Here is a 12,223-nt window from a genome sequence, read left to right on the forward strand (position 1 = left end):
GGAGTCTGTTTAGGCCATAATTAAAATGACTCTTAATTTAAATGACTCTGACAAACACAAGTGAAACAAACATACCGATCAATCTTAGTTAAATGAATTCCTATGTTCTGCTGGAGTAATTCTTATAAACACTTTTTATGTGTATTATTGTAATCTTTTACAAACATCAGTGAAAATCATTCACGTGTTTTACTGAATAACTTTTACAAACAATAGAAAAATTCCTTCATATAAACAGCATGCTAAAAAGCCTCTTACCAACACAAGTGTACTATTCATGTGCACTACTGAGGCAACATATTTCAGGTTACGGAAAGATTTCAGTGTATTTGAGCTTATTTCACTGGAAAGGGAAGTTGCATTTGGACATCTGTTTAGTGTGACTGAATTGAGCTTCATTGGCTTTTTAGAAAGTCCCATAATCTTTGTTTTTCCCCAACTATGGGTAGGGTTACGTATGGAGGCAGGCTTTAGAGATATTGACCAATCGTGTGGCAGCATCCCCAGTAAATGCAATCAGAAGTGGGGGAGTCAAAATATGCCAAAGAAACTAAGTACACATGACTGCTGACAGCAGATCAAGGAGGGACAGCTAACAACAACATGCAAAACAGACATCTCTCTGGCTTTATTTGTTTAATAATGGTTGAAATACATGTGAGAAATGCTTTAATAATTTTGTTACATATCCGTGCACAAATTTGGTCTAATATTAAGTTCAACTGTTAAGTTGATTGTGTTCCCATGCCTGTCTAGGAATATGTGTTTATACATATGTGATGGGTATATATATACATATTTTTTATTTAAGAGAAAATAACTCTTGCGAGACCTTTATTTTGACAAGTTATCTGTTTTGAGTAATGCGTGATATGTCAGTGTCGTACATGCAAGTTAGTGCATTGTCGTCCCTTCAACCAAAGTATTTTTAAGCTTATGTTGGATGAAGGACGACAGTACTTAGTGTTAGTGTGTACAGTGGCCCGCATTAATAATGGAGATGGGTATTTCTGATGTTTTATCAAAAATTTCCGTGGTAATGTGTTCGCTGTTTGAACGACTCAAGGGACATATGCCAAGGGACATATGCCACGTTTACTGTGAGTACGTTTACAGTGCAGAACCCGTCTGATTATAGTTTTAAATAATTTATAATTAAATAATTAATGATTAAATAATTTGTACCGCAAGCACTTTAACATACTACATAGTACTAATATCAACAAAAACATCTTGATACTACAGAAGCGACACAGCATTTGTTAATTTGCATAAAACTGTTTATAGAAATAGTGCAAAGAATGTTCCCTATCGCTAAAACGGTCAATGATTTTAGATTAATCTCACAAAAACTCCAGATTAAATCATTGAAATTTACTGCCCAGCAAAATAACACCGTTGTTTATGATCTCAGTGAAAATCGCGCACTTAAAATCTACTGGACCGGTGACTCATTAAGACGTCTCTGATTGGCCATAATGTTTATAATCTCATTTGATCTGTAGAGACACGGAGCAGTTGCATTGCCCCTTAAAGAACCTTTGGCTCCTAGGGGAGTTGCTAGGTAGTTGGAGGGGGCTTTGCCCCCAGAGTACATTACATATATGCGTTTGCCAGGCGTCTTTATTAAAAGCGACTTACAGTGCATTTTGTCTATACAGTACATGTCTTTTATCAGTATGTATGTTCCCTGATAGAACCCATGACTTTTGAGTTGCTAGCGCAATGCTCTACCAATTGAACTACAGGAACATGGAGAGAAAATGAGTTTAACTTCAGAACACGAATTTGTAGCGTCTTCATATACGGACAAAACTTACTATGGAAGTTTGAAGGGTTACTTAATCGCAATTATGAGATTTGAGTAACATTAGTTGTTACATTTAGTGCATTTCAACACCCTTTATGTCCACTTCGCAGGGCTTTTAAAGGCGCATTTAAAAACCTATGAAGCGGTAAGAGACGCAATATGCAGAGGGTAGTCGTGAGGACCAGGATTAAGAACACAGTAGCTTGGTGGCTACCAGTCAAACCATTGTCTTACCTTTTACATGACAAGGCAGAGTGTTCGAGGGTGAGAAAAAGTTCCTGTTGAGAAAAGTCTACAATAACACTACAATAAGTTAAATGCAGTTTAATCGTTATCTTTAGCAGTTTAGTCTTTTCGTAATTTATAAAAAAAGAAACATAATATTGTGCGCACCCGCCATCGTAGCTTTGCCATGACTCTGCCACCAGACCGAGAATAAACAATACATGATTAGGCAGAATCATGATAAATTTAGACCAGAGTCCGATCTGACTTCCGTTGTAAATATTTTCGAACCCGGACCCCAATGTAAACAACATCGACATGATGAAAATGATGAATGTCTACATACATGATGTGCGCAGCATGAGAATATTCATATACATTTTTTTTCTTTACATACGTCTATAATTATATTATTATGTGCTATTTGGATGTTCTGGAAGCACATACTTAATCTGATTGTGGAAAAAATGGTACAGAAGCAGAATGAATTTTGAATAGAGTATTTTATTATTTTAATAGAAATGTTTATTTTTCAATTATAGAACATTTTGTTAGTCTATATATTGTTGACAATGTGCTTGTTGTTGTGTGTTTTGCTGTAGGGAAGGTTTCCCCCACTAATATGATTGTTAGTGCTCCATCTATGAATAACCTTCCTCGCTTTCAGGTGTGTCCTGTACATGTTTTTTAGCCTGTGTGTGTAAAAATGTCTCTTTGGACCTTCCTGCTGTATTATTATTATTATTACAGAAATACTTTGACGAATTTGCTCAGGCATTTAAGAATGACTATAATAATATTTCAGATGCTGTGCAACAAGGTCAGGTTAAGCCGTCTTATAGTGCAGTTTCATGACCTTTTGGAGAAATTTATTCAGCAAATGTGTTTTGATCACCAATTATTTGCACTAACCCTTTTTCGCAAAATATACATTTCATTTAACCCTTATGTTGTTGTTGCATGCCGCATGCACCATGCCAGTGAAGGAACAGAAACCTGAGGAGGAAGAAGCAGCTGTGGAGAACATGAATGGGAGTGCTTTTTGTCAAAGCTGCACAATGGTCTGCCCTACAGCAGTACCCTACTGAACATGATTATCCTTTTTAAAATAACTAAGGTATCAAAATACTGACTACGATCATATAAACAGGGAAAAATATCTTACCAATAATCTTATCTAATCCATTTTATACTCTGTTACTGCACATTAATGTAGAATACTTTGTAGTTATTCTAACTCATATATGACTGCTGTCTCCATCACATGTGTTCAACACATTATTTTATGCATATATCTTCCAACCCGTTTGTTGGCCGGTGCATATCCCAACATCTCTAGCCACAGACAGGATACACAATTGAAAGATGGCTAATCTGTCGCAGAACATAATTTTGATAATGTTACTATTCAAATGAATAAAACTTTTAATGCAAGTTTTAGTGATTCGAACCTCAAAAAAACGTTACACTCCTCAATTAATTCAAGTAAACACTAGCAAAAAAACCTACATAAATTACAAAAAACAAGCCAACTCAGATTTTTTTCTTAAGCGATTCAAGATAACGTAAAATTCTATTGGCCCTTTCTTCAGCAGCTATTTGCCTGCTGTCCTCTGTAGATTCTTGGCAATCTCTTCTTTATAAAAAGTCAATAAGGCTTTTCTCTTTATTTTGTTGGTTTGCTTATTCTCTCCAACAGTGGACAAGGAAGAGGCACTTGACTGCCCTGGTTCATCATCGCAGGTGGGAGAGGCTATAGGCACTTGAAAGCACGCAGCACTAGAATAACTGAGTGGCTCTTGCCCAAAAACATATCTATCATGGTAAACCAGTAATCTCCCTTGTCCATTATCTGTCCAGTCCATTACCAGTATTTTTCTAAAGAAAAGGGAGTGTGATTGAATGCCTTCTCTGTGATATCTCACATAGAGAAATCGGTATTGTTTTGAATTTGGTGTATCTGAATTGTACTTCTTGATATCACAATAAAATGGTAAGGCATACAGCAAAGACATTTACATACAATAATGTAAAATTGACATTTAAAACTATTTTCACCCATTAAAGGCGCTGTTTTTGTTCCTAGTGAAAGCCACTTAATTTTCAGCCCGAATACAAGTAGCCATATAAAAACCGCAGTTGATCGCCCCAGACACATAGATGAGTAAAAAAAGAATAATCCCTACCATCATTAAAACTACTCAAAGTAGAATGTAATATTTTTTGTGCGCAATACAAGCCCTTACGCGAGAAGCAGTGTTGCCAACTATTTTCAATGAAAAGCAGCTAAAGCCTGCCCGAAAAGTGGCTAAATGTTGCCAGATTAGTTCAAGCACTAATTTACATATCAGTTATGTCATCACGTATTACCATTTAGCCGGTTTAGGTGGCTAGCCAGGTATGTTTAGGATTAGTTTGCGCCAACCCTGGGTTTTAGGTACCATGAAAGAAACTCCGCTTTATCGGTGTTCATCGCTATGGTAATTTACGCTAGACGGCTAACCTGCTCCGGGGTAGGTTATGACCTAGATCTCACACCGATAATGGCGAACAAATTTACTTATAAGTGACGCAACTAACTCGCAGTGCATGTTACAATGGCTAGTTATTTTTAATAATGTTTAAATATATTATAAAAATAATGGATACTATATAGGTAATATCTGATTTTAGTGAAAAAATTTGCTGGCTTTGCCTTACACTCTCATGAAATGAAATCGATTTATATTCCATTCTTTTATTTTACTACATACAAATATGTATATTTTAATAACTGTCTGTGGTGCAGAACATCTAGGAACACATTCAGTTTCACTGTGCTGGGACATTTATCTTCTTTGTCAACTAAAGAATCCTTCTATTAAACAGCTACAGTAAGATACATACAAAACCATACATTGACAGGTGACGTCACAAATCTTTTAACACTGCTTTTTAAATCGTTTTTTTTAGCAAGGTACACTTAGAATTCACCTAAATAATGTATCATACAGTAGGCCTACATTTTAAAATGTATAAGAAGTTTTTATAACTTTAATGCCTACAACATTCCCTAATGCATCTGTGTTGTTTCAGTGCTTTAAGGAAGGTAAAGTAAATGGGGACCATACAAAACACTTTTAATGAATTAAATATGTGACCAAAACTCAATTTCAAACTTCAATACAATCTTCTCTTATTTGTTTTATATGACTGTTTGATAGCCTGTTGGTGGGATAGGGGTTCCTATGTATGCCACAGGTTCTTGCTATCCTGACCACAGAATATCTTCAATATGGTCCTCAGTCAAGGATCAATCGTGGGGCAATCGTGGCCTAATGGTTAGAGAGTCGGACTCGTGAAGGTTGCCGGTTCGATCCTCAGGGCCGGCGGGTAATGATTGCGGTGCCCTTGAGCAAGGCACCTAACCCCTACATGCTCCCCGGGCGCTGCAGTGATAGCTGCCCACTGCTCCGGGTGTACATGTGTTCACCACTTGCTGTGTGTGTGCTCACTAATCACTGGATGGGTTAAATGCACAGGTCACATTTCGGGTATGGGTCACCATAACTGACAAATTGGTAAAAAAAAAAGGATTGAGATGACCATCAGATTTTTAAATGTACACTTCAACTGACTGTTCACATACAAGGATTTTTTTATTTAGCTGTCTTTATTTAGAATCAGCTTCTCTAGTGTTTTGTTCTCATTTTTTCTGTAACCTATGGAGGTAGACACTTCAGTTTCTAGGGGAAGGTTGTGAAAATTCCTAAAATAACAGAGACAACTGTAACGTAAAATTGAATCCTCACATTCACACGTGTGCCATATTGAATAGAAGCCTAATGTACATTTATCTCTGTAACTTTGTCGGAACACATCGAAAGTTTCTCTTCATCATGTGCTTCATCCTCATTAATAATGGTCAACTAAATGATATCTTATATAAGGCAGGATATTTTCATCCACTGTGGGGGCACAAACATACATTATACACATACATCATATTACATTTCTGTAATATTTACCTTACTATAATATACTACAATAAATGTGTGTACTATAGTCGTTTAACTTGAGTATTACCTCAATCAGCAGTGTTTGTGAAACACTTCTCTCTTGTGTAGACCGCAGAAACAGTGAAATACATTTTTGTATTACTTATATACTGCATAATTTCCTAAGAAACAAACGGAACTCCCTCTATCCATGTTGAACGCGATTGGTTTTGCGATGCAGACGTCACTCATTCATTTGCACGCGCGCGCAAACTATTCTAAGCTTCAAGATGAAAGCTTGTGTTGACAAAGAAACTCCATGAGCTGCTTCATGGTACCAACAAAGCTTGATCACATTGGTTTGGTTTTGTCAACCAAAACTAATCCTGTAACCCTGAATTTGTTCAGCAACATTCATGGTCAAGGCCCCTGGTGATAGCAGGAAACCCATTGTGTGAATTGTACTTTGTGTTTTTCATGCTAGGAAGGATTTGCTTGATGGCATATTACAATATTTCCATGGGTATAGGCCTTGCTATGAGAGACTACCTTTTTGGTGGACTTTCAAAAGCAGAGCATCAAGTTATCTTCAGCTTTCTTGAGTCTTCAGTGAATATTTATTCAATGTAAATTGTTGTTGCTTATCAATAAACTGTTTGCTTTGTATTTGGTATATGCATTTCTGCTTTTTATTGGGAATGGCAATTAAGCAGAACAATACTCTACAGGGGTAAACAAAAAATTAGAATAAACATTAAAAAGGTGCTTTGAAGCACCCAAGGTGGTTCCAGGCCATTTAAATAAAAGGGTTCCTCATGAAGCCTTGAGGGTTCTTCAGAGAGCCGGCCCTAGGCTTCATCCAAATACCCCCACCTGCGGTCTTTGCACTTGACTACTTTCATGATGTATTTCCTGTTTTGGGCCCTAGTGTTCTAGTGTGCATGAAGATCCGAAGTAGGCATTAAGTATTTCTAACCCGATGGGACACAATTAGCAAGTGCAAACATATAACGTTAATTAATGTGGTGTTTCTAATTATGAGATAAAACTGTTTTACAAAATATATAACTGGAGTTTTCACCAATAAAATATGTAACACTACGTTTTACTAAAAAATTATATGTAATAATATAGTCCAGTAAGATTTATTTTTATAGCCCTTTATTTGTATTGTATCAAAAAACAAGAACAAAAGAAAAACACATGTTAGCCAAAAGTCTCATGATTCATATCCATAACATGACGGGATACGCTTAGCTTAAATACTGCTCAGAAGCGGTATTCAAACTTCTGTTGGTTGAGTGTGCGTTAAGCACAATGCCTTTGTCAATTTTAAGACATAAGATAGACTTGCTCTCTTCCTTCCTGTCGCATGCACGCTCTCAAGTGGCCAAGACCCCCAGTGGGGGTATTTTTGGATGCAGCCTTTGTAAAATAGTGGCTGGAGTTTCCCATAAGGGTTCTGACGAATGGCAATGTGAAGAACCACAAATGGTCCGTTAAAGAACCAGAGTCACGCAAAAAATCACGTCAAATATTTAAACCCCAGCAAAATTACATACATTATTCCTAGACCAATTTAAATTTTACTACCTGTTCAGTGATATATTAAACATACTTAAACATTTGCCAGATGACAGAAGTTTCAATACTGTTTCATAGGGCCATACAGTATATAATAAATTGCTATGTTTATTTATGAGATTATATAAGGTGTTATGAGATTTATTATAAAATATATTATAAGGCATTATTTCTACATTATAATTCATTAAGCATGCATTTGTAATGCATTAAAAACATATAGCAAGTGAAATCAGATGAATTACTATTGTCCAAGTACAGAGCATATATTTAAAAGAATTCGGATGAAATTATTAAAAAACTAAAATCAATGAGTATACACAATTTAGTTGAATATAACCCAGCATTTTTATGAATTTACTAATTTTTAATAGACTTGTATGAAGATGTTCAGAACCTTATCTCAGTTTTTATTTATTAATTACCAACAGTCACTTGTGTCCTTATAGAGTACACCTTTGTTCTTTCAAACTATGCATGAAAATGTATTCAAAAAATGAATTTTCAACCAAAGTGAAAATGAATAACAACCGATGTGTACTTTTTTATTATATTTCTGTAACTATATGGTACAGAGAAAAATTACTGCCCAAAATATTGGGGGAGGTCTATATTTCTAATATTCTGTACAAAGACCAACTATTGAATGATGCAATTAGTATGTCAAGACAAATGTATTGTAGCATCTAGCAATTTCTAAGAATCATTAATTTGCTTATTTTTTGCTGACTCTACTTGGATGATTTTGACATCGAAGGGAATAAAGAAATCCACCAGGGCTTTGGCATCATTCGGGTCCAGAGAGTATTCCTGTGCCATCTTCTCTGTAGTCCATATTTTAGGCATTTGTTTGTGATTGTTCAGAACAGTTAAAGCTTCAACTAGAGTCAGCTTGCCTTTTGGAACATCAGTGACATCACAGATACCATAAGGGTCACCAGGTAGACTGAACTTCAGCAGCCTGCGGTCCGTCTCCTGCTCTGCCTTATTAACTTTGGAAACTTCTTCATCCTAAAAAGTATAAAAACAGTCAGTTTTTATTATTGGGACAGGCAGCGGTGCTGTGCCAGCTGCAAACACTGTGGTTGTAAAAGCGCAAAGGGTGCGCTCCGTTCACCCATTCAGTATGAAAGAGGCAAGAAAACATAAACAATTTAAACGTTTGCGAAGAGGTGTCACACAGAAAGATATAATCAACATGACTTTATTCCATTCCATTTTCTACCGCTTATCCAAACTACCTCGGCTCACGGTGAGCCTGCGCCTATCTCAGGAGTCATCGGGCATCAAGGCAGGATACACCCTGGATGGAGTGCCAACCCATCGCAGGGCACACACACTCACTCATTCAGTCACGCACTCACACCCTACGGACAATTTTTTCCAGAGATGCCAATCAACCTACCATGCATGTCTTTGGACCAGGGGAGGAAACCGGAGTACCCGGAGGAAACCCCCGAGGCACGGGGAGAACATGCAAACTCACACGACTTTATTGTTATAGTAAATTCTTGCGCAATATAGTTTTGATTTCATACATTTATCTATTAAGCAAATAAATGCGGTGTTATGTCACACCCCTACAGATCAGGAGAAGTGACAAGACACTTACACCACTAGACAATTTAGACTGGATGAGACAAGGGACTGTGTTCAAAAGAATGTGAAAAGATTTTTTAACGATTTTTAAGAAATCCTCAATGACGAAATAAATAAATAATAGTCACAGAATGCAATAAAAAAAATCTGCATTTTGAAATCAGCTTGTTATGAATGTAAATTTTCATCTATTTTAATAAATTATAATATGATTTAAAAATATCCGGATATCTTTAATATTGTTTCTTGGGCTGTGTAAAAAAATATTCATTCTCCGATTCTAATCCACTCTCAATTAATGATATTGATCCTTTATGTGCATGCTTTTTAGGACATGAATATTATCTGTAATTCCCTTCTCGTCCTGAAGATGTCGCTGTTTTCAATTTACTTCAAAAAACAGGATAATTTGAAAGGTCAGGATAAAGTGCTATAATTTTTGAAAACTAGCCAATCCTGCACTATGAATGTTTACATGTTGTGTTCAATAAAAACATGAAAACGTATAATGTTTGTGCGGTATTAGTTTAAGCAGACTGTGTTTCTCTATTGTTGTGACTTAGATGAAGATCAGAACACATTTTATGACCAATTTATGAAGAAATCCAAGTAAGCCCAAAGGGTTCACATACTTTTTCTTTCAACTGTAAGTACATTTGCGTTAGCTTATTGTTATTGTTAAATGTTCAGTAATATAGCTAATTTGGAGGGTTTCATCTTTAAATATGAATTCTGTGTCTGCATAAGATATTTTGTGTAAGTTTTATGCTCAGTTTCGCAATGAATTACAGTTAAATGCCGCCACATCCAAAAGCCAAAGTAGAACTCCACAAAGAAACTCCAAAAAAGCGCTGCAGGCCAACAGAAAAAGTATGATTTACACACGTAGGCCAATTTTCTCCATTCCAAGAATGCAAAGAACGGACTTGTGTCCTTGTTAGATCGGACTAGGCAAGTTCAGACTTGGGAGTTTGAACTCGCAAAGACGGTCCGGTTATATTAGAAATGGAACAGCCTTTGCTGATGCGTAATTCCGTCAAATACATGCAATCCTATTACACTTAAAAGCCCATTTATTTGAATGTAGCTTTAGGTTTAAATTAAGTTAAATTAAATAATATGAGAAAACACAACAGTGCTTCCTGTTGTTTTTTATTTCAAAAATATAAAATAATGGCAACATGACTGCTCTGATTTTGTTTAGAATAAAATTAAATATGATGCAAAACAGAGTGCTTTATTATATAGTGTAAGAAGTTTGTACAATAGGGAATATAACAAGCAAATAATTTAGTCCAAATAAGTTACTCCAATAGGAATGGCACCTGAAAACAACTTTAAATAAAAAATTGAAAAGTGAAACTTTTGCCATCAGTCAAAACGATTTGCCCAGTGGCAAAAAAGAGATTTATAAGACTAAAGATTGCCTGTTAGATATACCAAAATGAATTAAATCTCATGTTTAACCGATACAAAGACACCAGAGCCAGCCATGAGATTCAAAAATGCTTGCAGAGGTGAGGCTGTACCGGGCGGTAATAAAGTATATTTATAATGATGATGTTTGACTAGTGTTGCGTTTTCAAATGCATGTTATAAAACAATTCAATCTTGTTATGATTTTAGATCGAGCAGTACTTCCTACTGATCAAATAATCATAGTTCATGGCAGAGCTGTGCATAAAACCAAGAATCAAAGTCTTTCAGATACAGAAAAGATTCTAGACAGGTATAATTAGTGTGGATTGCGATATATCACCCCCAGCCCTAGTCTGCATATCTAACATTTTTTTTATGAAATATTGATAACTAATCAATATTAAATCAAATTCATATAATAAGAATCAGATCAAAATGATAAATAACCATCACGTTTTAATCTTGCGAGATTTTGTAGCATGATATCTTGTTATAGCCCTACTGATCTGTATGCTCTGCATAAACATTCAATGTTGTCCAGTCATTAGGTTAATCGTTTTAGTTTAGGTTTTGAATTCTTATATTGTACAGTGTCATTGTCTGTATTGTTTTTTTTGGCATAATGGCATAATTATTATTGTGTCATTGTATTGTTTGCACAATGTTCTGTTTGCATGCATGGTTCAATAAACAGAATCATGCTGTACAACTGTAATCATATTTGTATTATTTTATATCTTAATCGATACAACACTACAGTGTACAGTTGTGGCTGAATGTATAAATGTGCACTGCTGGAAGGCTGAAACCCAGCAACAAATCAGAGTCAAATTCCCCCTTTTTTTTTACAATACTTGATATGTTTGCATTTGCACAATAATCATTTAAAAGGTGTTTTTGCTCCATTCATAAGCATGAGTTGGATAGAAAATGTGAAAGTGAAAATGTAGTGTATACTTTTTTAAATAAAATTGGTGAATGCTGCTTGAGGTGACAAGAGATTGGTTGTGCTATCAACCTTTGTTGTGATTGTCTTCAAAATGTTTAGTATCTGCTTTTTAACTGTACCACCATCCCTATATTACGGCTTGTTTTGGGGGACAAATGTATCTATGTCTCCATCCATATCTTTATGGGGATCTTAGCTTCTAACCTGAGGATCTTTAGACTCCACATAAACATCCTTCAACATGGACAGCAGTGGATCATTCCTCTGGTTAATCTCTTCTGGCATGCAACCTGCTGACACATAAACAAAATGTTCAGGTTAACATTGTGTAGAAACATGGTTATTAACACAGCCATATGTTTTAGCATGCTTTAACACTGTGTGTCACCTGCAGTATTATGCTGGGGAAGACTGTGTGATGTTGGATGTCTTGGTGCTGCTCGAGGTTTTAATTTACTCATTTCTCTGTGAACGCGATTCTCTAAATTAAAGTTCGTAATCACTCGTGTTATTCTTGCACCCATGGTTGACATACATTACGCACGCAGAGGACGCGCAACATCTTCTTTAAGGTTTTTTTGTTGTGGTTGGTGAACCAGCTCATTGCGCAATACCGCCACCGAATGGACGGGAATGTGAAGCGCATACAAAAGGATAAAA

General features: G+C 35.9%; 1 protein-coding gene and 1 long non-coding RNA gene across 3 annotated transcripts; one reads left to right on the forward strand and one right to left on the reverse strand.

The window, feature by feature from the left end:
- Positions 1-907: 907 nt before the first annotated feature.
- Positions 908-3,071, forward strand: LOC130434875 (uncharacterized). Its single transcript, XR_008908730.1, has 3 exons — positions 908-1,100; positions 2,638-2,702; positions 3,017-3,071. It is a non-coding gene; the product is annotated as an uncharacterized LOC130434875 (long non-coding RNA).
- Positions 3,072-8,112: 5,041 nt separating this feature from the next.
- ndufaf4 (NADH:ubiquinone oxidoreductase complex assembly factor 4) lies at positions 8,113-12,136 on the reverse strand. Of its 2 annotated transcripts, none has more exons than XM_056764597.1 (3): positions 11,952-12,136; positions 11,768-11,853; positions 8,113-8,607 (listed from the first exon to the last, which is right to left on the reverse strand). In XM_056764597.1, exons 1-3 carry the CDS (start codon positions 12,094-12,096, stop codon positions 8,293-8,295), a joined length of 546 nt encoding a protein of 181 aa, XP_056620575.1. In that variant the 5' UTR covers positions 12,097-12,136; the 3' UTR covers positions 8,113-8,292. The 2 variants fall into 2 exon arrangements, with proteins under 2 accessions (XP_056620575.1, XP_056620574.1); XM_056764596.1 differs by having other exon boundaries at positions 11,768-11,856.
- Positions 12,137-12,223: the final 87 nt, after the last annotated feature.

The sequence above is a fragment of the Triplophysa dalaica genome, chromosome 13 (assembly GCF_015846415.1).
Source record: "Triplophysa dalaica isolate WHDGS20190420 chromosome 13, ASM1584641v1, whole genome shotgun sequence".
Lineage (NCBI taxonomy): Eukaryota > Metazoa > Chordata > Actinopteri > Cypriniformes > Nemacheilidae > Triplophysa > Triplophysa dalaica.